This window comes from Penicillium verrucosum (genome assembly GCF_028828655.1).
Source record: "Penicillium verrucosum strain IBT 35672 chromosome Unknown utg000001l_segment0_segment0, whole genome shotgun sequence".
NCBI lineage: Eukaryota > Fungi > Ascomycota > Eurotiomycetes > Eurotiales > Aspergillaceae > Penicillium > Penicillium verrucosum.
In genome coordinates, this window is record NW_026643210.1 from 11,592,072 (window position 1) to 11,619,507 (window position 27,436).

General features: G+C 48.8%; 9 protein-coding genes across 9 annotated transcripts; 6 read left to right on the plus strand and 3 right to left on the minus strand.

The window, feature by feature from the left end:
• Positions 1-653: 653 nt before the first annotated feature.
• On the plus strand, positions 654-2,874 carry N7516_004253 (F-box/WD repeat-containing protein; the record flags this gene model as incomplete). Its single annotated transcript, XM_057216973.1, has 3 exons — positions 654-1,437; positions 1,500-1,842; positions 1,893-2,874. 3 exons carry the CDS (start codon positions 654-656, stop codon positions 2,872-2,874), a joined length of 2,109 nt encoding a protein of 702 aa, XP_057078856.1.
• Positions 2,875-3,711: 837 nt separating this feature from the next.
• Positions 3,712-4,847, plus strand: eb1 (microtubule-binding protein BIM1; the record flags this gene model as incomplete). The annotated part of the gene is made up of 6 exons (XM_057216974.1): positions 3,712-3,725; positions 3,803-3,874; positions 3,968-4,002; positions 4,094-4,171; positions 4,236-4,720; positions 4,785-4,847. The coding sequence occupies 6 exons, from the start codon at positions 3,712-3,714 to the stop codon at positions 4,845-4,847; spliced, it is 747 nt and encodes a 248-aa protein (XP_057078857.1).
• A 1,679-nt stretch (positions 4,848-6,526) lies between these two features.
• N7516_004255 (uncharacterized protein) lies at positions 6,527-8,148 on the plus strand (the record flags this gene model as incomplete). The annotated part of the gene is made up of 2 exons (XM_057216975.1): positions 6,527-7,347; positions 7,395-8,148. 2 exons carry the CDS (start codon positions 6,527-6,529, stop codon positions 8,146-8,148), a joined length of 1,575 nt encoding a protein of 524 aa, XP_057078858.1.
• A 2,566-nt stretch (positions 8,149-10,714) lies between these two features.
• On the plus strand, positions 10,715-14,551 carry pmcB (putative calcium-translocating P-type ATPase(PMCA-type); the record flags this gene model as incomplete). The annotated part of the gene is made up of 5 exons (XM_057216976.1): positions 10,715-11,515; positions 11,569-11,999; positions 12,064-12,209; positions 12,270-13,692; positions 13,759-14,551. The coding sequence occupies 5 exons, from the start codon at positions 10,715-10,717 to the stop codon at positions 14,549-14,551; spliced, it is 3,594 nt and encodes a 1,197-aa protein (XP_057078859.1).
• A 642-nt stretch (positions 14,552-15,193) lies between these two features.
• Positions 15,194-15,860, plus strand: N7516_004257 (actin-related protein 2/3 complex subunit 5 family protein; the record flags this gene model as incomplete). Its single annotated transcript, XM_057216977.1, has 2 exons — positions 15,194-15,552; positions 15,638-15,860. The coding sequence occupies 2 exons, from the start codon at positions 15,194-15,196 to the stop codon at positions 15,858-15,860; spliced, it is 582 nt and encodes a 193-aa protein (XP_057078860.1).
• A 210-nt stretch (positions 15,861-16,070) lies between these two features.
• On the minus strand, positions 16,071-17,233 carry N7516_004258 (uncharacterized protein; the record flags this gene model as incomplete). The annotated part of the gene is made up of 2 exons (XM_057216978.1): positions 16,071-16,913; positions 17,006-17,233. 2 exons carry the CDS (start codon positions 17,231-17,233, stop codon positions 16,071-16,073), a joined length of 1,071 nt encoding a protein of 356 aa, XP_057078861.1.
• Positions 17,234-17,742: 509 nt separating this feature from the next.
• Positions 17,743-19,697, plus strand: N7516_004259 (putative dynactin Arp1 p62 subunit RO2; the record flags this gene model as incomplete). Its single annotated transcript, XM_057216979.1, has 2 exons — positions 17,743-18,125; positions 18,188-19,697. 2 exons carry the CDS (start codon positions 17,743-17,745, stop codon positions 19,695-19,697), a joined length of 1,893 nt encoding a protein of 630 aa, XP_057078862.1.
• A 633-nt stretch (positions 19,698-20,330) lies between these two features.
• N7516_004260 (40S ribosomal eS7 domain-containing protein) lies at positions 20,331-21,595 on the minus strand (the record flags this gene model as incomplete). Its single annotated transcript, XM_057216980.1, has 4 exons — positions 20,331-20,712; positions 20,803-20,885; positions 21,186-21,458; positions 21,536-21,595. 4 exons carry the CDS (start codon positions 21,593-21,595, stop codon positions 20,349-20,351), a joined length of 780 nt encoding a protein of 259 aa, XP_057078863.1. The 3' UTR covers positions 20,331-20,348.
• Positions 21,596-21,843: 248 nt separating this feature from the next.
• N7516_004261 (Rab family GTPase) lies at positions 21,844-22,955 on the minus strand (the record flags this gene model as incomplete). The annotated part of the gene is made up of 3 exons (XM_057216981.1): positions 22,802-22,955; positions 22,670-22,733; positions 21,844-22,481 (listed from the first exon to the last, which is right to left on the minus strand). Exons 1-3 carry the CDS (start codon positions 22,883-22,885, stop codon positions 21,844-21,846), a joined length of 786 nt encoding a protein of 261 aa, XP_057078864.1. The 5' UTR covers positions 22,886-22,955.
• Positions 22,956-27,436: the final 4,481 nt, after the last annotated feature.

The following is a 27,436-nucleotide window of genomic DNA, read 5'->3' on the forward strand; positions in this document are numbered from 1 at the left end:
CTAATCGCCACCGGAGGAGACCAGGTTGTACAGGATACTTAGATCCGCAGTGAATTGAACTTGATGATCCATGTCACAGTTACTCCGCACTTTCCCGGATGTTTCCACCCCAGGATTTGCCTCCCAACGCCCTTAAAATTCTAACTCTTGCAGAAATGAGTGCTTTAGAAGTATTGTGTACTTAATTTTTATAGTGTATCTCTACAATGAGATTAGTACCAGTGACTACTTGGTAACTTGATGGTCGAACCAATCACTCCTCCTCAATTCACCGCCCGATAACTCAGACCCATTCGTTCTACTTTCTGGAATTCTTCCGCCCTTTTTTTATCTTCTCCTTGCGCCTTCAATTTTTTCTTTTTTTCCTTTTGTTGTTCTCTCTCTCTCTCTCTATAGTTCATTCATTAATCTCTATCTCTCATTCTATCTTTTTTCATTCTCTTGGGTCCTTGGAGTTCGCGAATGGTTGTTGATCTATACACATACATTGTTAGACTTATCTCACAGAACCCACAAGACCAAAACATCACATCGGTCCACAAACGATAAATAGACCAGACTCTCAAAAAGCCATATCATTCTTTGTCGCCGTCGCATATTATCAGATTTATCCAATTATTGTTTAATTTGCCCTCGATACACCAACTTCAGTCATGTTGCCACGAGAGACCAACGCCACTTCCACGAGGCGACGCCCCTCGTTGTCATTTCGCCCACGCCCACGCACTGCAGGTCATGCCGCCCCAATGTCAAAAGAGCTGGCTTTGGATACATGGGAGGAGCCATACTTGATGGAAATATGCCAGGATGACCACGCACCGGTCGTGGAAGAGATAGACCCGTTTCCGAACGCGGCTCCGCGGCGCCGTGGTGCCAAAAGTTTCTCGAGTTTGAAGCATCCTGTGGATGGTTTAGTCGCTCTCGGCCGCCGTCTATCCGTCAGTCTTCGCAACAAGCCTTCCAAGCAAACAATTCCTCTCGCCGAGCACATCAAACTGGTTGATGACGATGAAGACCGTTACTATCACCATATTCCGAGCCATGCAACCCATAAGCGCATGGCCTCCGGCAGCTGGGATGTCCGATCAACGAAACCATACTGGCACCAAGGGTATGGTGTGAATCGACGCCCTTCTTTGAATAGTGTGTCTGCCCTGCATAGTTTCTATGCCCCTACCGCCTCGATCCCTGCCCCCATTCCGGGCCGTGGGCAGGCACCTCCAGTTCTGCCGAATCACAAATTCGCAGGTGCAGCGGCGCGCGCCGCAGCCGCAGCGCAGAATGAACAGATGGAGGCTGCGCGGATGGCTAAGGTGGAACTGGAGAACAAGATACTCGATCTGAGAGTCCCGCAGGACTCAGAGAGTGGTATTTGTATTGACCTTCGCGATCGGTCGGATGTGTCAGACTCTGATTTGCTGGCCATTATGCGACTCGGTAAGGATGAACCCCCCGATGGACAGCGCGCCTGTTTTGCTAACTTCTTTGTTTGTTTTTAGATCCCGTGGCTCTGCTCCCGGCTGAGATTACATCACACATTCTGTCATATTTGGACCCCGATTCTCTCATGAACGTGGAGCTCGTGTCTCGCACCTGGTTCGGTGCGTCCTCTTCTCATGTTTGGAGGCACGTATTCCGCAATGCATATGGCCGACGGCCAGAAAGCGAGACAGCCTCCAAGTTGAAACTATCATCTGGCTTAGGGAAATCAATCCCGAACCAGGACTGGAAGAAGAAGTTCCTTGTTCGGCGCGCTCTCGATCAGCGCTGGACGGATGGCAAGGCTGCAGCCATTTATCTTCAAGGTCACGAGGACAGCGTCTATTGCTCTCAATTTGACGAGTAAGTTGAGATTGATCTGTTGGTGCCGTGCACTGCTAACCAGTTTACAGGAACAAAATAATTACCGGCTCCCGTGACCGGACAGTTCGTGTGTGGGACGCACACTATCCGTGGTCATGCAAGAAAATTATTGGACCACCCGCGGCCAGGACTTTCCGTCGCGGTCCAGTGAACAATCCAACCTCCCAAGCCACGGGGACTTCACCATTCATGACTGTTACCCCGCCGTGGCCCACCCTGGATGAGACGACGGAAATTACAGCACCATTGGAGGAAGCATCGATATATCACAGCGCATCAATCCTGTGCCTACAGTTTGACGAGGAGATCATGGTCACAGGATCTTCGGACTTTACCTGTATCGTGTATGACGTCAAGGACGACTACCGACCAATTCGTCGTCTATCCGGTCATCATGCCGGTGTGCTTGATGTATGCTTTGATGACCGCTACATCGTCTCATGCTCCAAAGATACCACCATCTGTGTGTGGGACCGAAATACCGGTGGGCTTTTGAGGCAGCTCAACGGTCACCAAGGGCCAGTGAATGCTGTGCAGTTACGCGGTGACCTTATCGTGTCAGCCAGCGGTGATGGCGTTGCCAAGATGTGGAACGTGATCTCAGGCCAATGTGTCAAGGAGTTCACCAGCAAGGATCGTGGCCTCGCATGTGTCGAATTCAGTGACGATGGCCGGACCATCCTCACTGGCGGTAACGACCGCATAATCTATCAATTCGATGCTAACACGGGCGAGCTCGTAAACGAGCTTCATGGGCATACAGGCCTCATCCGATCTTTACATCTCGACAGCGCAAATAAGCGCATCATTAGCGGTAGCTATGATATGAGCGTTAAGGTGTTCGACCGTGACACAGGTGACCTGTCCACCAACTTCCCTGGCTGGACCACAAGCTGGATGTTGAGCGTTCAGTCCGATTATAGACGCATTGTTGCGACGAGCCAAGACTCCCGGGCTGTCATTATAGACTTTGGATATGGCCTAGACGGAATCGACCTGTTGGAGGAGTGATCTATTTGCATTTTTTTTATATATACGGCTTGTTCTTCTTCTCAGCGCTGCTTCTTCCCATTTGGGGTTTTTTTGGTTATTATCATTATACATTGCTAGTAGGAGTTGGATATGAGGTTTCTCGTCTTGGGTACAAATTGGATCAGGCTGGAATAGTGGCAAAATTTCTGCTATATTTATACGTGACTTTCACACCAGTGTAAAACTATATACATACATATTATCATACATTTTGTATCGTTAGAATAACCTCAATTTCCAACGTCTTGAGAGTTAGGTCGCCTGAGGTGATCGTTGCCTGAGGTGATAAGGCAGCAAGATCAATAGATCGACCATTTCTGCTGGTCAAATGTGTCAGATATGGCAGCGGGGAAGGCGGTAGAAATGGCGGTTAATCAGTTAAGTAACGATGGCTGAGGTAACAACTTGATGTCCTAGTTAGTAATGCCATGATGGGAGAATATGACATATGAGATTTGACCTGTTGCGATGTAATTGTACCTCACTCGACGATGTAATAGTTTCATGCGCCGAGGTAATATCTCAGGTCTACGATATGATATCTCAGATAGATAATGACACCTCAGGCACCAAGACATTGATTAACTAATCCACCTGTGATTCGCCAGAAAGAGTGGGCTAGCGCAAGTGCGATCCGTGGGATTTGGCATCAAAACAATCCCTCTGCTGTTTCCCATCAACCACACAAGCAGAGACTGACAAGAAGTCCTGGTCTTGCAGTGTATATCTTCATCCAGCTCTCTTTCCGCTTAGCGTTTATCCCAGTCTCATTTTTCGCTTTAGCGTTTCGATTGATAACCATTCTACCCCACCATCATGGGTGAATCCAGGTTCGGCTTTTCTCCTATTCCCCGCCGTCTCGCGACCAATATGGCCTTGCTGACCGCCGATCAATTTATGATTTCAGACAGGAACTGCTGGCATGGCTTAACAACCTGCTTCAGCTAAACCTTACCAAGATTGAGCAGTGTGGAACTGGGTATGGCTCTCCCCGATTTTAAACGGCCCGCGGGGTGAACTTTTCTTTTGGTATAGATCAGATGGGCTAACCTCCTATCTTGTCTCTCTATAGTGCTGCCCTCTGCCAGGTGTTCGATTCGATTTTCAGTATGTAATCACTACAACTTGCGCAAATAGTTGAGAGACGGGTCCCATATTGGGTTGTGGAGCATACTGACTGACTGATCTCTTTGTTCAGTGGATGTTCCCATGTCCCGGGTCAAGTTCAATGTGAACACTGAATATGCTTACCTCCAGAACTTCAAGATTCTTCAGAGTATGTGAAAGTTGATTCCAAATCGGTCAACGATCCCCCTTTTTTAACATATTCCATCATCCAGATGTCTTCGCCCGTCACCAGGTCAACAAGCCCATCCCCGTCCAGTCCCTCACAAAGTGCCGCATGCAGGACAACCTTGAGTTCCTCCAATGGGTTAAGAAATACTGGGATCAGCACTATCCTGGTGGTGAATACGACTCCGTCGGCCGGCGCAAGGCCTCCGGCGCGCCTGCTTCCGTTGGTGGAGGCCCTGCTTCGCGCGCCCCGTCTGCTGGCAGCGCACGCCGTGGAGTGACGCCAACAACTGGCGCCGTCCGTCCCCGGGTTGCCACCGCGGCCAGTGGAGCGGCCACTGCTGCTCTGCAACAGGAGATCTCGACACAAAAGGAAGCGATCGCAGGATTGGAGAAGGAGCGGGACTTCTACTTTGCCAAGTTGCGCGATATTGAACTGCTGCTCCAAAGTGCCATTGAAGCCGACCCGGATCTTGAAAAGGAGGAAGACACGCTTGTTAAGCACATCCAAGGCATTCTATACTCGACCGAGGTCCGTTCCCTTGACCTATTCGCTGAATACTCTCCAAACTGACCCTTATGCGCTCCCCCATTAGGACGGCTTCGAGATCCCCGCCGAAGGAGAGGAGATTCCGGCCGATGAGCTCGAGACTTTTTGAGTGAAAAATGAGTTCTGGGCCCGAGAGAACCTTGGAAGGAAAGACCCGTTACTAATACCCCCCGCGTCTTTTATTCTTTCTCGTCTTCTTTCTATTGGTGTCAAATAAGGCGAGCACGTAGATATGGAGTCAATGCATACATCTTATTTTTCCAGAGACAGAAACAGAAACAGAGACAGAGACAGAGACAGTGGTCTGACAGTTGGGCTTAAAATAGGTTTATGGAGAATGAGATCGGCAAATGATTCGCCGTTAGTACGGAGGACAACGTATTCCGTACACTCCGTAGTGGAATTGGAATTAGGTGGAGTAGCACACAACAGATTAATATTTATATTTTCAAGGATCTTGGTATTGAATTGACAATATAAACAAACAACAAACATGTCAAGATATTCTTCTATATAGTAATTAGTTATGCAAGTAACCATAGTCCCTTGCCTAGTTACCTAGGTATATATATGTTATGTTGTATGTACAGATGTGCTAAGATGATAATTAAACCTGCATGGTACACTAATCCCCAAATCGACTAGTTAACTTGGCCAGAACCTCATCTGGGTTCTGTCACTTTTTCTATTCGTTGGATCTCTCGTACCTGAACTGTGGACAGAGAACTGGCTTTTGTGATTTTGATTTTGAATTTTTCTTTCTTTGTTTTCTATTTGATGGAAAAAAGGAAGATTATCATAATTCAATTTCAGATATCTTTTTCTCCCTGAAATTCAAAAAAGAATAAAAAAGAAAAAGAAAAAGAAAAAGGATCTGTCGGCCCCCGAGAGCCTAGTTCATCACTAACACGGGTCGCATAGGCTAGGCCTCGATAGGGGATTGTTTGGTCCAGTCTGGGTCTTTTCCATCATTTTTCTGTTTCGCTTCTTCTCTTTCGTGTGTCTTGTTTTTTCTTTTTCTTCATCGCTTTTGGGTCTTTTTTGTCAGTCTCTTTCTGGTCTTTTTTTTTGGCTTTGCAATTTCATGTACGGAGTACATTTCCTCCCCCTCTTGACAACTGAGAATTGTGCCAGTGTGACCATACTACCCTCAGAGTTCTTCCGTCTGACATGCTTTGCGGCCTCAACCTATTAAACACTCTATATTTCTCCTTTTGGTTCCAGATATCCAAAACACAATGGATTAGGACATGAGACTGGACTCTCTTTCTTTCATCCCACTCTTTTTGTCACTCTTTTACCCCAGGTATGTGTTGGTATCAATTCGAAGCCCTCGACCTGTTTGCTTACAGGGCGTGGGGCTGCAATGTCCCCCCAATGGGATAATATCCATACTAACTCTTAACTCCGCTTAGTCGTTTGTACGATTGCCATTCCCTCCGCATAACTGTGCGCCAGATATCACCATATTCTTGAGCGGCTATTCATGCTACACTTTTATTGTTGATCGCAACATTTGGCTACGCCTCTGCCAACGTCCATTCATTCAATACTATCAACCGGGTCATTCTTTTCCTCGGACGATCTATCAATCTTTCCACGCCAACTGTGTGCACGCTAGAACGTGTTTTTCTTTCATTGACTTTAACCTTATCGACCCCATTCTTCGCAATACTGCGAAGCTTAACCTCTGTGAGGATCGTACATACTTTGTTTTGCTACTTTGTCGTGATATCCCATTGCATGTGATTGGCAATTGACGTGGACGTGCATGGAAAACTTGTCAACATGGCTCATGGTCATCACCGTCACCCGCGTATCGGCAATCTGATAACCGCCAGGCGTCACCGGGAAGCCGAGCACGATAAACAAAATGTGGACTCTGATTTACTTGACGATGATTCATTTCAACCCCCCATCCTCCCCGCTACTGATATACTTCCGGATGGAAATTGCGACTCGAAAACCTCTCCGTGTGTTGAACATGGCATGACCGAATCTGATTCACTGCTTGAAAAGCGGGACGAGACGACCTCCGCCGACCCGACTAGTATCGAGACTGTATTGCAGATAGTCGATGCTAGCTCACAGACCCCCTTTCAGTCGACTGCTACCGACTTTCCGATGACGATATCGGATTCTGCTTACGCCACTGACACTATACCGAGCTCGGACGGCTTGACTGCGACTGCGAGTGCGACTGCGGCTGCAAGTGTCTCTATAGATTTAGAGCTACTGAGCTCGCCGACAGCGTTACCACTACCCGAGACGTCACTAAGTAGCTTCACGAACTCCGTTCAAACTTCTTTGACCACCACAAACCCCAGTGGACTTCCGTCAGCATCAAGATCTGCGTCAGGCACAGTCATCAATTCGCCTGCATGGACTTCGACCCGTCTCATTGCTCATTCTAGCTCTACGCCCTCAGTTACGACAACATCATCACAGGCGCACACCACTTCCTTGTCATATTCCGGTTCTACCTCCGGCTCCAGCTCCACCTCCACCTCCAGTTCCAGTTCAAGCTCCAGTTCTAGTTCCAGCTCGACGAGCTCGACCTCCAGCACAAACTATGCAACCTCTTCATCGGATGTATATGGAGGCTCTGAGTCAGCAACTGGTGCCGGAACTGCGCCAACTACTAGTGAAACGCAAGGCTCGGGGGGCAAGGTTCGACAAGCGATCCTAAGACACCTAAAATCGTGGGCGGTGTAGTAGGATCAGTTGCTGGTGTCGCTCTCATCATTCTTCTTCTATTTTACTACATCCGCCGTCGAGGATTCTTTATGGGGAAAATGGCACGTCCAACAATGCTAGGTGACACAACAGATGGGGCTGGAGCAGGCGCTGGGTCTAGAGAAATTGTCGAACGACGCTTTACAGCCTCATACCTCGCCCCCGCATTCATGAAGCGCTGGCGCCAGTCAACAGCAACAACCCGCTCTGGAAGCACCACCGACTCCGCACCTAGCGAACGCGGGTTCCAAAAGATTTCCGGCAGGAAGCTTCCTCCCGTCTTTACTCACGGTGGAGACGGATATGGCGGTGGACTGGACGGTGATTCTCCCACCGTACCGGGTTTCCCTGCCACCTCCCCAGCAACCGGACCAATTGGATCACCCTCCTTCTATGCTCCGCCCCCTACCTCCCAATTCGGTAGTCCCCTGGACTCAAACTTCACCCGTGAGGTTGAGGAGCCCACACCACCGACACGGCCCAACCTCGCCCACCTCCCTATCTCCAGCTCGGTCAACGTTGCCACTCCCATCACTGTCACACCGGCCCACCCAGTTGCGCAGCCCCAGAGTGCAGTGCCCTTTGCACAGCCGCGGCCGGATGGGCTTGGTCGCAGTTTGCATAGTTTCGATGGGAGTCGAAGCAGCCGGTTCACTGAGGTGATTGATCAGTGATAAGGTTGTGATATGGGACATGTGAAATGATCGAAATGAAGTGATGGGTGGGGGCGCAAGCCCTCTGTGACATCGGACTCCGAGTCTTGTCCCCGATCGTGCCTTTTTTTTTTCTTTTTTGTTATTATTTTTGTTATTATTTTCTGTTCGATTCTACCTCTTTGTGCTGTTGTAAAAACGCATTTCCTGTCTTTCATTGTCATTTTGTTGTTATATTCTTTTCACTATTGATACCCCCATTCTTTCTCTTCTCTTTCTTCTCTTATTTTTCTCTTACTTGTTCAAATTAGTTTCTCTTCACTATCTTCCCACTTAACTTTTAATGTTTGTATCGCTGTGGATGTATTACTTCGCTCTCTTCCTATAACTACATGTATAAGTCGTAGCCTGAACAGTGTCAGTTCGGATACTCAGTGTAATCCAAAGTTATCGAGCTACATATGAAACTTCATGCATTTTCCATACATAAAGATGGCTCCTGGCTGAGAAACACATTTTGGACTGCTTACTACATGTAGACGGCACATGCAGCAGAACTTCCAAGGTTGCCCAGGTGCTCACTAGCCGTGTAACACACCTTGTCAATCTCACTACGTGGTCATGCATGCTAACCACGTGGCAGGGCCGGTGAGACTAATCTTGTTGCAGACCAATCTCATTTCTTGTAGGACTACTTCATCTGACATGAGACCTTCCATCGTGTCGCCATCCGAGACTAAATACTGATGCAGTTGGATTGGATATACTCCTTTCCATATGTCTGACGAGTCCAAATAGACTAGTTTCCTTGGACGCTGTGGCAAAACTAGCCGCATCCAAAGGAGACGCTTTTCAGCTGTCGAATAGGCGAAGGGATGACCGAACTTGACGGCTTACACTTGGAAGCAGGTGCAGGCACAGGTGTAAGTACTCTTCAAGCTTCATGTCAAATGAGGCTTAAAACATTAACCTCTTCTCAACTTTATCCACAAGTACGCGTCCTGAGACCAAATCCGGGCTGTATTTCCTTTTACAGCCACTGTCGGTTCCCTAGATGTTGTGTACGAGTACGAGTGCTTCTGCCTAGCTACTCAAGAACCTTGTGGTAGCCTTTACTTGGAGTGAACTCGCTCAGTATCATTGCCACCTATTGCACTGCCCTTCCATCTTCAAGCTGGTCATATTTCTTGCCTCCTGGGTCATACTCGAGCTCATGAGCCTCCTGTTATAGTATGACCGGCACCGCCACATTCTTAACGCACCGCCACAAATACGCCACATGGAGATCTTCCATCCCTGTCCTTCAAGCCTCCTTTCAGCCGGAAACCCCATCATCAAGTTACAACAAACGTACTCTATACAGCTTAGTGGCCTGCAAAATCAAATCATCTTTGTCGTGTGCCATGACAGGTTCGGACAGCAGTGCCGCGTGCTCATGATGCGTACAGTCTAGCCGCTCATGAAGTGGACACCCCATCCTCAACAACCTAGAACACACACGATCAAGCCCCATGATGCAAAGAGACTCGTCTTTGCCTCCTTACTTGCGCCCATGCCCATGGTCAAACAATAATGCCAATACAAAGACAATAAGTCAAGGTCAAAATATGTCCCAATGATTGGATCTTCTGCGAGGCGCAGCAGTTGGTCTAATCCACAATGATAAAACCCAATTTGATCGTAACGCCCTCGCATTGGATAGCTGAACTTGGCGTAACGCTATTCGACAACCGCTGATCTCAGAATTTAGCTATGCATGTCCACGGGTAGCATAGTCATGAAGAAAAAAACGAAACGGGGCTAGAGTTAGAGAAAATGAAGCCCGGCGCTTACATTCCTCAGCTTTTTTTTGGGAGTATGCCTATGGGCTTTTGCCTTCAATAACATGATACTACTCCTACATCTCATACACGGAGCTCCGTAGGGGCCCGTTACTAACCAAATATTGCCGCTTGCAACCTTGGAAAGGGGGCTGTGTTTTGTCCCCGGAGGTAATAAGTGGCACATCCTGGCACCACTTTTGGAGAGTATATTTTACTTTTTTCGATCACTCCAATTTGTTCAAGTGGAGATAATATATCCCTCCTATACTTGGCATTACTTGCTAAAAAAACCCTCGTTGCGAATTGCCAAATTGCCAGAAAATTGACACTAAACCCTCGGCATATCTGGGCATCCTGGGAAGTACACAGCCCCATTGAGAGGGGGAAAAAAGATAACAAGGTCTCGCAACCCCCGGCGGTACATGAGACACTTGAGATCAGATCCTATTACATGAACCTCTCTGCATGAGCTGCTTTTCAATTTAATTCGCATAATCTTGTCGGAGCCCCGTGCGATTCGCACCTATGTCTTCAAACAATGACACCTCCCATCAGGGCTCCCTATTGAGTCCTGTTATAGTGACCGATTTTTCGGGCAGAGAGGTTGGTCACCCAAGTCATCCTATCTATACACGCTTGAACTCTTTCGCTGATCATCTTATTTTCTTTTTCTTCTCATGCAGCGATCTATATCCACAGCCTCTTCCGCATGGTCAGGTCCTACAGATATAAACCACAGCCCGACTTCACCTGTCTCACCAGATATGGCGTGGAATCCAGACCCAGCCCGTCTGATGGTCCAGAATGCCTCGCATCGACCATCACAGTCGATCGATGGCGATACATTGCGTCCGCGGGCGGACTCGTTCGCTTCTTCTGCAGATACTATGGTTCGCTCCCGGGCGAACTCCGAAGTAGACCCGGCCCATACTTCCAAAGATGTATACGACGATGTTTCGCTGGCGGATGCGTTGAAACCAGATCCCCGGAATGAAACCGATTTCCAAGTGGAGGGTAATCGGTTCGCGTTTTCCCCCGGTCAACTAAACAAAATGCAGAACCCGAAGTCTTTGGCTGCATTCCATGCTCTGGGTGGATTGCAAGGTCTGGAGCGCGGTCTGCGCACAGATCTAAATGCTGGTTTGTCCATAGATGAAGGGTGTCTGGAGGGCAAAGTCGAGTTCCAGGATGTGACATCTTCGGCACAACACACATCTACGGGAAAATCCCCATCAAGCCTTGTCACTTCGGCGCCGGTGTCGTCTGGCAATGGCTCACCCTTCGAAGACCGCATTCGTGTCTTCAGTCGGAATAAACTACCCGCTCGGAAATCGACCGGGTTCCTAAAACTATTCTGGGCTGCTTATAACGACAAAATTATTATATTATTGACTGTCGCCGCCGTGATCTCACTATCCCTGGGGATATACGAGACCGTGTCAGAAGGCTCAGGCGTCGACTGGGTGGAAGGTGTCGCCATTTGCGTGGCAATTTTGATTGTCACAGTGGTCACAGCTGCGAACGATTGGCAAAAAGAGAGACAATTTGCCAAACTCAACAAAAGGGTAATACATCCCCTTAACAATCCGGAGAGTCAACACAGCTAACATCCCAACAGAACGATGACCGTGAAGTCAAAGTAACCCGCTCAGGCAAAACCGACATGGTTTCAATCTACGATATTATGGTCGGCGACATCCTCCATCTCGAGGCAGGCGATTCCATCCCCGCGGATGGCATTCTAGTTTCAGGCTACGGCGTGAAGTGCGATGAGTCTTCCGCCACCGGCGAGTCGGATCAAATGAAAAAGACACCCGGCCATGAAGTCTGGCAGCAAATCGTCGACGGCAAAGCAACCAAGAAACTCGACCCGTTCCTGATCTCCGGTAGCAAGGTCCTCGAAGGTGTGGGAACTTATGTTGTCACTAGTGTTGGGCCTTATTCTACATACGGACGGATCTTGCTGTCTCTGCAAACTCCTAATGACCCAACGCCGCTTCAGGTCAAGTTGGGTAAGCTGGCGGATTGGATTGGATATCTGGGCACAGCGTGAGTTGACCCTCCTTACTTCCTGCTTTGCTTCTGTGAACAGGTTACTGATGATAATTTACAGAGCTGCTGGTATTCTATTCTTTGTTCTGCTCTTCCGATTTGTAGCCAACCTTCCTAATCACCCGGAAAAGTCCGGTGCTATGAAAGGCAAAGAGTTTGTGGATATTCTTATTGTTGCTGTCACGGTTATTGTTGTCGCTATTCCAGGTAAGCGTTGATGTTTCGCACAATTATTTGGACTATGCTAACATTCATGTTCTTTGCTAGAGGGTCTTCCATTGGCCGTAACGCTGGCTTTGGCCTTTGCTACAACCCGGATGGTTAAGGAGAACAACCTGGTCCGTGTCCTTCGCGCATGCGAGACAATGGGAAATGCCACAGTCATCTGCTCTGATAAAACTGGTACATTGACACAGAACAAAATGACTGTTGTGGCCGGAACCTGGGGCTCGGATCAGGACTTCAGCCAGAGAACTGAAGACGAAGATCTGGAGGGTTCAATGACTACTTCCGAGTCTTCCCAGAAATTATCAGCCCCCATCAAAGATTTGATCATCAAGAGCATCGCTTTGAACTCGACTGCCTTTGAACAGGAAAAGGACGGCTCCATTGATTTTGTTGGTAGCAAGACTGAGGTTGCGATGCTTCAGTTGGCCCGCGATTATATGGGCATGGATCTCGTCACGGAGCGTGGCTCCGCTGAGATTGTCCAACTGATTCCTTTCGACTCCGCCAGGAAGTGCATGGGTGTTGTTTACCGTGTTCCTGGTGTTGGCTACCGACTGCTTGTCAAGGGAGCGTCCGAGTTGATGGTCGGCGTCTGTACCATGGAAATTGTCAACATTGATATGTCCAAAGAGAGACCCGATGTGGAGCATATTTCTGAGGCACAGAAGAAGAACCTCCTGGAGATTATTGACAATTACGCTCACAAGTCTCTTCGGACGATTGGCATGGTCTACAAGGATTTCACAACCTGGCCCCCGACGGAAGCTAAACATTCTGAAGATGCTTCGGCGAACTTTGACGATTTCTTCCATGATATGACCTGGGTCGGAGTTGTGGGTATCCAAGACCCTCTTCGCCCTGAAGTCCCGTCAGCCATCCGCAAGTGCCACTCGGCAGGCGTCCAGGTCAAGATGGTGACTGGTGACAACGTTGCCACTGCCACCGCTATTGCAACATCTTGTGGAATCAAGACGGAAGATGGATTGGTCATGGAAGGTCCTAAGTTCCGCCAACTCACCAACGCGGAGATGGATGAAGTGGTTCCGCGCCTACAAGTCCTGGCACGATCATCTCCCGATGACAAGCGGATCTTGGTCGAACGGCTTAAGGCCCTCGGTGAAACGGTCGCTGTCACAGGTGATGGTACAAATGACGGTCCGGCTTTGCGGACTGCAGATGTCGGCTTCTCCATGGGTATTGCTGGTACTGAGGTCGCTAAGGAGGCGAGTTCGATTATTCTCCTGGATGACAATTTCAAGTCCATTATCACGGCGATCTCTTGGGGACGAGCTGTCAATGATGCCGTTGCCAAGTTTTTGCAATTCCAGGTCACAGTCAATATCACGGCCGTGATACTCACCTTTGTGTCATCTGTGTACAGCAGTGATAACACCAGTGTTTTGACTGCTGTGCAGCTGCTCTGGGTGAACCTGATTATGGACACCTTTGCCGCTCTTGCCTTGTAAGTTATTCTGCACGTTCTTCCATTTTCTGCTTGGACCTTTTTACTAACGTTTTGGAAAAACAGAGCTACGGATGCCCCGACTGAAAAAATTCTCGATCGCAAGCCTGTCCCCAAACACGCCTCCCTCTTCACCTTGACCATGTGGAAGATGATCCTCGGCCAAGCAGTGTACCAGCTAGCCATCACATTCATGCTGTATTTCGCAGGCGACAAGCTCCTCGGTGCCCATCTCAGCTCCGAACCCGAGTTGCGCACAAAGCAGCTCGCCACCGTCGTGTTCAACACGTTCGTGTGGATGCAGATCTTCAACGAATTCAACAACCGCCGTCTCGACAACAAGTTCAATATCTTCGAAGGCATGTTCCGCAACTACTGGTTCCTAGGAATCAACGCCATCATGATTGGCGGTCAGGTCATGATCGTCTACGTTGGCGGCCAGGCATTCAACGTGACCCGCTTGAGCGGCACCCTCTGGGGTGTGTGTATTATCTGTGCTCTTGCGTGCTTGCCCTGGGCTATTGTGCTCCGACTTATCCCAGACTACCACTTCGGGCTTGTCTTTAATGCCGCCGTTGGTGGCTTGTCTTTTGTTTTGCGCCCGTTTTCTAAAGGGTTCAAGGTAATTGGTCGTGGTATCAGGTCCTTATTTAGGCCTGTGAAGCGTTTCACTCGCCGTGTCATAAACAAGGGGAAGTCAGACGACGAAGTCCAGTTGAACCCACAGCCCACAGAGTCTGTTGATCCCGAACAAGATCCTGAGAGTCTTGAATCGAGCAAGCCAAAGCTCTCTCCTGAGCCTCCTAGCACACCTCCTCATGTCGTGGTCCCCCCTATCACAATTACGACCTCTCCTTAGTAGTTGTTACTTTAGCGTTGGTGTTTTTTGGTATTTGGTTGGCTGTTTGATATTTTATTGTTAATTCTATTTGCATATAAAGCGCTGGGTTTTGATATAATAAGATGTGTATATATCTCACCAAAAAACGATACTTCTGCATTATTTATGAAATTTACTTCTCTCTCTACATGGAAAATCCTTAGCAACTCAGTATCATATATTTACGCAGAATACTCAATATTAAAGACAAGAGCCTCCAGGCAACTGGGTTCAAGGTAGTATATTTCTGCCTCAGGCCACAACACCCCGTCTACTACCAAGTGTCCAGCTTCATCTCCCGTGGACTCCCCAATTGACTCCGCATTGCCCTGTCGACTCACCTTGTCATTTATCTGTGATCAGTTAATCTGATCCCTGTCTCTATCGAACATACTCTGATCTTTTATTCTATCCCCATTGGATCTCATACCATTCGGAGACGTTCCCACGTCACTAATCTCCCCCGCTTCCACCCACCGCACCGATATACCAAACGGACCAACAGACAGCTCCTCACAAAGTTCCCTCAATACCAAACCCACTCGACAACCCTTGGTCCACAATTTGATCCAAGACCCATTTTCTCTCTATTTCCGCCCTCATCAAAACCCAACCGCCACCATGTCGCAAATCAATTACCGCACCATCAACATTGACGCCTTGGACCCCGAGTCCTCGGCCAACTTCCCCATGGAATCCCTCCTCCCCGCCACACTCCCCCAAGCCGCAAGCTCCAGTGACGCCGCCAATGCCGCGACACAGGTGCGCCAGATGCTGCGCGGCGGTGACCCAGAGGGTGCTCTGCGGACTGTCCTGGACACGGCGCCGCTGGGCGGCGACGACCGCGCCAAGGAGGTGCATCTTGCTACCGTCATCGATGTGCTGCAGGGGATCCGCCAGGGCGAGATGACCCGCATCCTCGAGGGCGTGTGCAGCGGGGATGGCGGGGCTGAGCGGGCGGATTGCTTGATGAAATACCTGTACGTGGAACTACTGTTTCGAGTGCCGGGAGAGGAACCGTCTAATGGAAAGTCGTGGATTTAATTGCTGATTTATTTATTACAGGTACAAGGGAATGTCCTCGGCTGCCCCTGGTAGCGGTGCGCAGTCGCCGAAGAAGTCGGTTTCGCCTCAGGATACGGGCTTCTCCCAGATCCAGGCTCGCAACTTGGGTGAAGGTGGCGGTGGTCAGCAGATGAGCGTTTTGTTGAGCTGGCACGAGAGACTTGTCGAGATTGCTGGTACTGGGTCGATTGTGCGAGTCATGACTGATCGTAGGACGGTTTGAGCGGAGAAAACAGCATCGGATGGAGGTTGGTTTCTTATGATTTACATTCTGACTGTTTTTTTTTGTTCTCGTCTTCTTGGTAGGGGCTTGGTTTGCATTCCATACATCTGTGGATGATATCTCTCCAGTGTCGCTTTAAGCGTAGTTTTACATTATTTATACTGTGACAAAATGTTGGGCTCTTTCTCTTTGCCCTTTTGTTTCCACTCTTCATGGTTTATCAAGGTCACCACCCTCAAGGATGTCCTTGAGGTTAATATCACCGCTGCCACGCTCCAACGGCTTCGACTGGTTCTCGCCTTCCTTCCATCCAATCATATAGATCAATCGGAACGTGGCTGGGATACCGCGAGCACCTTCCTCCATATGCAGGGAACGATATATAGCCTCATTAGCCAGCAAGACATCCCGAGAAAGCGGTGCCGAGTCACGGTTCATGATTGCGTTACCCTCGCCCATCGCCTGCAAATCCTGCATGAGCGCAAAGGAATCCGGGAACTCAACCACAATATCCTCAACATCAACAGTAAGCATCTTGAACCCAGTACGGCCCAACAAGCTCCCGATATCCTTGACGTCCGCCAGAGGTGACACATGCGGACTCACACCACCGCGCCGCTCCATATCAGCCAGCTGAAGCGACCCGCGCAGCTCGTACAACGTATCGCCACCAAACATGGCCGCGATGAACGGTGCATCGGGCTTCAGTATTGTGTTCACTTGTTCCAGGAGCGCGGGCAGGTCGTTGATCCAGTGGATCGAGAGCGACGAGAGCACGGCATCGAAGCTGTTCGGTGCGTACGGCAACGTCTCCAAGTCCGGAATCACATCCCGCTGGATGTTGATCTCCTTGTTAAACGGGTCGTCCTCGTCTCGGTGGAGCAGCGCGCGCGATGTCTCCGCGCATGTCAGCTTTGAGATCTTTTTTGATAGTGGTGGTGTGATGGTTCCTTCCGGCATGATGGAGTCGATATTGGGGGATGTGAGAGCTCGGGCGATGTTGCAGCTGTTTGCACCTAGATCTAGGACATTTGGGAAGTCACGTTTAATGTCCTATTCACGGCCAGAGAAGCTCTTGTCAGTTGATGTGTCTTTTTTTCTACTGCGGCGCTGTTTTTCTGCGCTGGATTCGTTCAATGGCTTACCAGTAAGCGTTCACATAGCCGCGTTGCTACTTCATCTTTCAGATAATCGACTTTCCGACTCTCTTCGACATTCCGGCCTGCCCGATCTTTTTGGAGGTGCTTGACTTTGCGGTTAAAGACCTCGAGCATTGGGTTACCGGGTGTCTGGCTCGCATATTTTCGGATAGTAGTTGTTGGGGTAAAGCATCGCCTTGATAGGCTAGCACGAAATGTCTGTAGAGGTATCATTGTGGCTGTAGAATGGATATGGAGGATTCTAAACCCTGAAGCATGCAAGTCCATGGTTTTGCGGCGTTGGCGGGCAGAAAATGGCGGGATCTGACGTCGATTTGTTGATGCGGAGAGCTCCCTTCCCGCAGACCGTGGACTTCTTGCAATTGGTGTCTTCGAGACAGTTAACTCGGTATCACTTTTAATTTTAACGTTGTGTACATTGCTCATCTTGCGCATAGTGCATTGAGCGTGGCAGAGCCATTGCGACCCCTGATCGAATAAGTCTCCACGCGCCAACACTCCTCTCAGGGTCACTGATTCGGCGCAACAAGATTGGGATCCTGAAAATTAGGATATTTTTGCTCGAGACAAGCCATACTATAGCTATCTATCTGTTACCCGACAACCTATTTGCTCTATCACGCTATTCAACTCTCGACCCCCACAGAGACGAAGCATGATTTGATTCAAGTACACGCCTCGAAAGATACCACACACCATCTCGCTCGCCCCTCCATATCAAAATGTCACGTCCTTTCCCATATACCTACATATCATGCCCCTGCGCCGATACCCCAGTCCCTGACCCAGCCAGGAAGCGGAGGTCAAGGGAGTCCCCGCAGAAATCGCCGCAGAAACCACCACCCGAGCGGGCGGACACAGACCAAGACAAGAAATTGGCAGCGAAAGAGGAACAACAAGAAGATGATGAGGACGAGGAGCAAACCTTTGATCCCCGCTCTCCACGGTCCAACTTCTCGCTGTACCCGCCTGAACAGCTTCTCTACTGCGAGGAGTGCCACCAGATCAAATGCCCTCGATGTATTACAGAGGAGATTGTGAGCTGGTACTGTCCTAGCTGCTTGTTTGAAACGCCGAGCAGTATGGTGCGGAGTGATGGTAATCGGTATGTACTAGATGATGTGAACGGTTGTGTTCAAGTATCCGCTAACATGCGCATACCTATAGGTGTGGCCGGAATTGCTTCAATTGTCCTGTTTGTACAGCTCCGCTAGCCGTGAGTACCATTGAGAATGCCACAGGGAACGGGCTCCAACAGGGCCCGTGGGTGTTGTCTTGCGGATACTGTCTTTGGACTACACTAGACATCGGCATCAAATTTGATAAGCCGACAAATATCCGTAGTCAACTACAAAAGATGACAGATTCCACTCCCCCGGCTGCTCACGACCGCTCGAGGCAAGCTTCTCGTACTTTCGGAGATCTGAAACATCCGTTGTCCAGCTTTGCCTCGATTGACGAGCAATCCAATGCGCGCGAGCGTGATGGAGAGCAAGCCGCACCAAAAGAAGACCCGGCTGCACCTCCAATGGGCACGGATGCCCGGTTTGCAGCCCTGAAAAACTTTTACCGTACACAGATCGCCGAGACATCAAACTCGCCAAATGACCATCTTAGCTCAGAATTTGGGTTCTCATCGCCCGGCGCCCTAAACCGACTCATGTCTCTCTACACATCCTCGTCACGTCTAAGCGGGCTCTATGGCGGCAACAAGAAGCCCAAATCCAAGCCACCTGTTATGCGCGAAGCCCTGACTGCAAGCGAGGGCCTTCAGGTCGCCCTAGAAAACAACGAGACGGACATGATTGCACGACTTCAGTCTCCAGAATGTGGCTGGGATGGTATGGCCTCGATAGACCAGCGCGCAACCCAATCACCGGACGCCCGCTTCGTTGACGATCTCCTCCCACTCCCAGTCCTCCTCCGCACCAAGCGAGCCAAGCGCTGCAAGTCCTGCAAGCACATCCTCGTGAAGCCCGAGAGCAAGCCGCAATCTACGCGCTTCCGCATCCGCCTCATTGCCCTCAGCTACATCCCCCTCCCAACTCTCCGTCCTCTAGCCCCCTCTTCCTCGTCAGCGCTTCCAGCTATGGCCCCAACCTCCGACCTCAACTCCCTCCCACCCCTACGCCCAACTCACATCCTTCTTACCCTAAAAAATCACATGTTCGACCCCGTCCGCATCACCCTCGCCACACCCCCAGTAACCCCAGGCCGCGTTGCAACGAAAGTCACAGTTCTCTCCCCGCAGTTCGAAATTGGCGCGAACAGCGATGTCTGGGACGAGGCGTTGCAGGGTGCTACACCTTTAACGAGCGACTCTCGATCCGCTGTTCTACGCGGAGTCCCCGAGGCAGGCAAGGTGTGGGATAAGGGCCGGAACTGGACGACCGTCGTGTTGGAGGTTGTCCCTGGTACGTTGCCAGGGAGTAGTGCTGAAGGCGGTGGTGGCAATGCCAATACCGAGACTAATGACAAGAATGCATTGGCGGTTGCGGCTTCTAAGCAGGATGAGGATGTGCTTGAGATCCCGGTCTTTGTACACATGGATTGGGATGCAGATGCGCAGCTTGATCAGCAGAATGTTGGGAAGGGATCTAAGCCTGACGATAAGGTTACCAGGGAGTTGGCATATTGGATGGTGCTTGGTGTGGGGAGAATTCAGGCTTCGTTGTAGACAAATAGGGGATTGTCATCGTCTTGTTCATATTCGCGTCGACTGGTTTGCGTTTTTATGCCTTTCATACCCCGAGTGTACTTTTTTTTCTTCCGTTTATAGAAGCATCCGCATATTATTTTCGTCCAGCGAGCTTTCGACTTGATACTGCCAGGTAAAACATAAACAGTAGAATGTGAGCTACTTGACTTAACCATGGAGATATATTCCAACAATTATATCTGGACATCCACGGGCAACCAATATTATAATCTACAAGCAGGCTAGATCCCAATCCCAGCCAGACAAAACCATCTAAAGAAAAAGTAATGAAAAGTCGGAATTGTTGAATTGGAATACTATCAGATATTCCATCCCACCTTCATTAGATCGGGAGATAGAGAGGGAAACTGAACTCCATCGCCTCACCCAGAGCTCACACCGGATACAAAAACCAATGCAACCAGTGACTTGGGGGCAAAAAAAGAAAAGAGAAAAAACCGTCAATGCATTTTTATGGAGATCATCTCTTTGGAACCCATCAATGGCGTTTTGAATCTAGCAACAATTCAAACCTAGAAACAATGCCATTCTCCCACGCATCAACCGAGCACATTCCAAGCCCCTAGCCCCAAAAAAAGTCAAAGTGAACAATGAATTCTAAATGTGCATTTAGAACTCAGCGCCGCTCTGGGGGAACTCGAAGGCAACAGCGCGGCCGGTGAGGCGGCGGTAGACCTCGCCGTAGGCATCGAGGCGGTGGTCGACACCACCACGCTCCTTCTCGTCGAGGATGACCTTGAGGGTCTTGGAACCGTCCTCCTTGGTGCGGGTGCGCTTACCGACAATCTCGACGGGGTAGACGAGGTCGGAGAGGATGGAGTCGTGGACGGCGGTCAGAGTGCGCGAGCGGGGGCGCTTCTGGTTCTGGGTGGTGCGCGAGTTGGCGGAGCGCTTGGGGCGGGGCAGGATGCGGCGCTGGGCCACGAAGAGAACGTGGCGGTCGGAGAACTTCTTCTCGAGCTCGCGGGTAAGACTAGTTTGGTTGTTAGTTCTCGGGTTGTCCTTATTGAAGTGGTTTTTTTTTGTTGGCCCGTTCGTGTTGGAAGGACTGGTGGTTGCTTACCGCTGCTGGATCTTGTGGAAGTTGGTCAGGAGGGGGACGGGGACGAAGACAATGATGGCCTTCTTGCCGTGGCCGACCTCAACCTATATAGCGAGAATAATGTCAGAGCGTTGTCCGGTTCAAAGTGTCGTGCACACAGAAATAGAATTCCTCCTGGAACGGCGTCTTGCTCTGCGAATTTTCATATCCGTTTGTATTCTGCCTCCTTTGCTGATGATTCCTCTCCATGTTGGTGATTTTTGGCGTTGGTGGATATGAATTGAAATCAATCCACAAATCCGACCAATATACCCCGGAGCATCGAAAATCCCTCGAAAAATTCACAGACGCCATTCCAGAACGATTCAATTCGCATGTCGGGAGCCTCGGACAACAATTCTTACCTCGCGGGCAGAGACGAACTGCAGGGGACGAAGGCTGGCCTTCAGGTCCTGTGTGTTGCTCTCGAGGTCGAAGAGAGCGCCGGCGATCGCGGTCTCCAGCTCGGAGGGGTTTTGCCGGGACGGCGAGTTGGGGGCGATCTTGTTGATGGCAGCCATTATTGCGAGCGACGGGGTGCTGCGGGAAGTGCTGGTGGTGATGTCGACGGAGGGGAGGTTCGCAGATTGAATCGAATGGGAATTTGCTGTGGGATCGGCGCATTCGCTTAGGGTGCGCTATTTCCTATTTGAGTTTAGCGTGGCCGTCTTAGGGCTCATTGCTGATTGGTGGATTGCCGCTGAAGGCTATCCACTATCCGACTCGCCTTTGGTTGGCAACTACCCCAGGACTTTTTTTTGACCATATTGTCCATCTACTCTTGATTATGTAGGTACGATGGAGATGATTTCTGGTTGCTAATGCAAATCTCAAAAACTTTACACTCTAATCGCATTGTTGAAACGAGGTGTTTCTGGGGAATAGCACACTGTGGACTATAAGAGCACATGGACTCTCCATTGGAGCCGGCACAAGCAAGATATGAAGGGGACAAAAAGTAAGAGGGACGCCTGTATCCATGGAAATAATTGCAAGAACATCTGCCAAAAAAAAAGACCCAAATCAGCAAGCACAGCCCTCCTTAGCCGTAGCAGCGTTTCGATCACCCAGGTTGACTCGTGCGTCTTCTGTTGACCGGTTACCCAACGAAGTCTGACCAGTTCCCGCACCGGTACCGCGACCAGTCTTCAGACTACTCTCTGGGATGGTATTGGCAATTGCCGTGAAGACATCCACAACATTGGTTCCGGTTTTGGCACTAGTCTCGAAGAACAACAGACCCTCTTGCTCCGAGTAGCCAGTGGCCTCCCGTGTCGACACCTTACGGGCATCGCCGGCTGCAGCATCCTGCACGTCATCTTGCTCATCGCCGCCTTCATCGCCATCCTGTGCCGAATCAGACTCGCTCTGTGCAGCGCCGGCGGCCTCGGAAACATCCCCTCCATCATTGGTCAAGTCCAGCTTGTTACCGACGAGGGCAATGACAATACCAGGGCTCGCTTGGCGCTGCAGCTCGGCGACCCAGTGCTTGGCCTTTGTTAGCGAAGAGGGTTTCGTAACGTCGTAGACAACAAGCGCCGCTTGCGCGTTACGGTAGTACATCGGGGCGAGCGAAGCGAATCGCTCTTGGCCGGCGGTATCCCAGATTTCGAACTTGATCGTGCGCGTAGGAAGGGAACATTTTTGCGTCAGAAATGCGGCTGGAAAGATGACGTTAGTTGGTCATCCTAGTGCAAAGTACTATTTGAGGGGCTGGAGTGGCCCGTTTGCGCGGGCACAGCTCAATTTTGGACACAATGCACTGCCCTTGGGTTCTCCAGAAATTATATCATCTGCCAGGGACCGTATCTCGTGTCTTCCGGGAGCTAAGTCCATGGGAAAATCTTACCGCCAATGGTTGGTTCCTTGTTCTCCTGGAAATCATCGTTGACGAAGCGTAGGACAAGTGATGACTAAGCGAATAATAAAGAAATGGTTAGCTATTGATAATCGTGTAACATGGTGAACGGAGGAGTAGTACCTTGCCCACTGCGGCCTCTCCGAGCAGCACAAGCTTGACGCTGCTACTCGGCTTCGGGGCATTTGCGCTCGCTGATTCGGACATGGCTGAGACGACGAAACAACAGTGAGATTAAAGTAACCACAAGTCAGGCCTTCTGTAGGTTATTCACCTTCGGATCAATCAGCGATCAGGAGACGGGATGAGGTGGCAGGTTGATTCAGCTGGTGACCTCGGTTCGGGGAATGGGGCTGCCTAGAAGTAAGACAGGAGCTGGGAAACAAGTCGCTGCTCTTGCGCTCGTATTGGTAAATTAATTCAATCCTGGTTAAGGAATGTGAAATGCAAAGTGTAGTATAGACGTTACTGGGACAATAGTGATTGATCCTGAAGTTGGAGAGGCGGAGGTGGATGATGATGACGGGTACCTCGATTGGGATTAGCGCGGGTTGTCAGCCACCAGTCACGGGAAGCCCGTCTGTGGAAGTATACAACTGACATAGTTAGCATGTTTTACATTTGCATTTCTCATACTTCCTATGGATGCTTTATTTGCCTCTCGTATCTATTTAAAGAGACTGACATAAGAGCTAAATTGGAAGTTCTAGGATTATCGCCCGCATTGTTGATATCTCACATCATTGGATACACTGCGCCGATGGTATGCAGATAACATGGACATAGCTGTTGGGATATGAAAACTTGGAAAGAATGAACCCCAAAGCAAGTAATTTAACTTGATAAAAGGCCGGCTACCGCGGGACAAACATGTTCCTGGCACCTGGACAACTTGTCGCAGATTGGGCTAGTGCCCAACTGGCCTGCAAGATGATGTCGGGCTCCATTTAGGAAAGACCCTGGTCAGGCTCGGGAGATATCCGCCGATGCACCAGGCAGGCCCGTATCAACAATCGGGCTGTCGTTCCTGTCTCGGCATTAGTCGGCAAGCAAATCTGCCCGATACTAGCGCAACCGCGGTCGGTCAGGTACAAGCGGAGTACGACGTGAGATGGGTACGAGTTTGCAAACTCGGGGTTACAGAATGCATCTATAAATGTACATGAAGCCGTCGATGGTGGTCTAGGCTGGCTGGATGGAGAATGTAGAGAAAAGAAAATAATAATAATCCATTAGCGCTGACAATTATGGTTTGTGCGCAAAATATAATACACGGGGGCATCAACGTCAAAAAAATAAATAGTACAGATACTCGTACAAAGAAACCCGGGAGCAGTACCCATCCAATAGTAAAAAACAAGAAAAGCAATCAAAGCATGTTATTGACCCTGAGGTCGAGGCTCTAGATTTTGGTATCAGCCCATCCCAATCAAAATATTCCGTCCCGTCTATGCCAAAACGCCGGTAGATAACAAGAAACAAAACAAATAAACAACAAAAGGCACTTTTTTGAGATGGGGACCGTGGTATCGAATCGTATCAGAGAAGTAGAACGTGAGGTGAGGTGGAGTAGGGGCTCAAGGCCCGGGGAAAAAAAAGGATAAGGCGCATGTGCGAAGACGAGAGATGAACGGTCGAAAAATGGAAAAACGGAAAAGAAAAAAGTTGTCAACGCTTGGTATCCGAAAAGAAAATGCTGAAGGCAGAAAGTCGAGCCAAATTAAAAAGGGTATAATGTCGCGCGATGCCTGTAGCGAATAGGCAAGAAAAACGTATGGCCCATGATGAGGACAAAAGAAAAAAAGAGATAGTGTTACAGATATCTAAGAATTCAGTTAGTTTTGATGCCCAAAGGGGGTGTGCTCGGAGTTGACATGTCTTACCAAAATCAAGTAAAACTCCAAAACGCATATGCGTCAAAAAAAAAAAACTCCAGCCACTGTTGGGCGCCAGACCATACGAAACATGACCGAGTGGTGTAGAAAGCAATGTTGAGTATGACGAGGGTGTTTCCGAATGGATTTATTTCGGTGGTGGTGGAGGAACACCGGGCTTCTTCACTCCAGTTGTGTCGTAAGCTCCTCTTCCCATGTTGAAAGCAGATAGGTCCCGAAGGATCATATTAAGGTCTGCGGAGGAAGTCATAGTTAGATGCTGAAAGTAGGATATTTGTTGTGATAGAAATAGGCGACTGATTTGCGAATGCGCCAATGACAGGGTGAGGAATGAGGTGAGATGGGTGAGAGACTTACCAAGTAAACACGACGTCGACGCCAGGATCTTATATAGATTTGAGAAACAAGCAGACAAACGAAGATGTCCCAATCCAACCACCCGTGAAAATCAAATTTTTTTTTTTCTTAAAAAAAAAAAAAAAAAAAAAGATCTAGACAAAAGAACCGGCGGTGCAGGCGATAGATGCAAATGCAGTCCGGATCGGAAAAGTCGGTCCTTTTGTAGAATCACCACTGGGATGACACGGGATCCAACAGAATCGTAGGGCAGGAATGTGACGAAATAGGCCCAACAAATGAGAATGGAGTGTCTGGGAAAAAGCAAGATGGTGGACAGGTCGCAGCTCGTTGCTTTTTATGAGTGGTAAAGATAGAATAAATCCAGGAATTAAATCGAACTCTCAAAATGATATGCGCGAGGGTGGCTGCAGCAAATCCATAAAAATCGCGATCCGAACCAAGAAAACGGGCAAAAGGGATATGAGGTTTAAGACGGCAAGGGAGCAAAGGAGGAAGTGCTCCGGAACTGGCTCCGGTCGATCCGGACAAAGTTCAAATCGACGTATCGCAAGGGAGAAGGGAGAGGAAAGGAGGGCAGTAGGGGGGTGGATGTGTAGAAAGATGGTTATTTCAAGTATGTTGAAAAGGAAATAGGAAGGGGGATTTACGTTGATATAGACGGTTTTTTCTTTAGCATTGGATTTTAGATTTAAATTTATCCTTTTTTACCCTTTTTTTTTGGATTTATTAGAAAATCAATAAAAAGTCCTGAAAATGAAATAATAATAATAAAAAAAAAGAAATCCAAATATACAATAATTAAAATCAAATCCAAAAAACGGTATATATTTCATATATTTATCATATAACTATTTATCTCTTATATTTTATATTTTTCTAATCCTATTTTTCTTTGTTTAGTACAGCGGCTCTCCCGTCCCCTGGTCCCGGGGAACAGGAACGCGAAATGTTCCCCCCTTTCTTCTCCAACGTTTCTAATCTATACGCTTACCTATTTAGTCGGGTTTAGCCAAATATGTTATTTAAAAAGAATACATCAATTAAAAACAAAAAAACAAAAAAATAGGTACCCTCTGATTCATCACAAGTACTCCGTACATCTGAGATACATCTAACCCATGTCTCTTCACTACTGTCAAGTCCAAAAGTCCAGAAACTCTCCGCTATTATGTATCAACTAGCCGTAGAAGCTCTCCACTATAAAGCTAGGAACCAAATCTCCGGGCAGCCTTTGTGCATAAGTGGAGCCCAAAAAAAAGGGAAAAACAGCCGCAGGAACGAGAAACGGATCCCTCCGAACAATTTATTTTTTATTTATTTATTTTCTCGCGTGGTAGGTCTCCATCGGATTTGCTAGTTTTCCTACAATAGAGTATTAGACCTAAGAAAAGAAGCATACTCTCAACTTTAATAAAACCCAAGGGGGATGACATATGATGCCTAGGTAAATAATCCCCTAGCCAACCCACCGATCCCAGGTATTTCGGCTATTAATTAAGGCCATCCGTTCTTTCACGCGGTCTCCCGTGCAATAACTCAACCTATTAAGATCAGTCGCAAAATTCGAATCCAGTCTCGGAAGTCTTTGAATCAATCCCCCGTCAATTCGCCTACAATTTACAATTTACAATTCACAAGATACCAGACACATCAGAAGCCAATCCAACATATCGCAATTTTGACATCATTCTCGTCGGCTTTGTTTGATCCTCTACGCGCCGATCAAGAAAAGTAAAAAAAAAAAAAAAAAAAAAAAAAAAAAAAAAAAAAGACAGAGAGGAATATCTATACGCCTCTGGGCTCCATCATAGGGGGTGGAGATACGCTAAACAAAAGGAGGAATTATTACGGAGACCTCAAAGTGAAATCCCGTCTCGGTTACGTATGAACATTCTTTTCACCTTCTAGCCTTTCCTTTCCTTCCCGGGAAGCTGGGTAGAGACAATCAAGAACCTTGGTGCCCGCAGGTACAGTACATAACAGAACAAATTGTAACATCTAGAATCATTCTAAAAAAAGTCCCCACCCCCATAATCCGGACTTTGTCTACGGAGTAGAAGGGATATTATTAAGGGTATCTGCGTCAGCTTTCATATTTGCCACACTGGAGCTTACACATTTCATCAAATGGCTACGGAGTACTACATTTACTCCACGTACCGTCTGTGGCAGGGGTACGGAGTACGGAGTACACATTACGAACTTCTAAGCTTGTGAAAGAGGAGTCGTAGCCGTGTTTCAGCCCCGTGTCCACCCCATGCCAAAAGGAGGAAATTCCTCTCCCGTCGGCACTCAATCTGGGTCTCCCTCGTGGAAATCGGGGGCTGGAAGATCTACCGTTGAGAGATAGGTTCCCAACGGGACTACTCCGTACACTAGATCGATCTCACCACTACATCCTAGCACTGTGGCTTTCTCTGTTGCACCATTCTCATTATTGAAACAAGACATTCTCTCACGCCTTCCTTTCAGATCCTCCTACATTTTTACATTTCTAAGATAG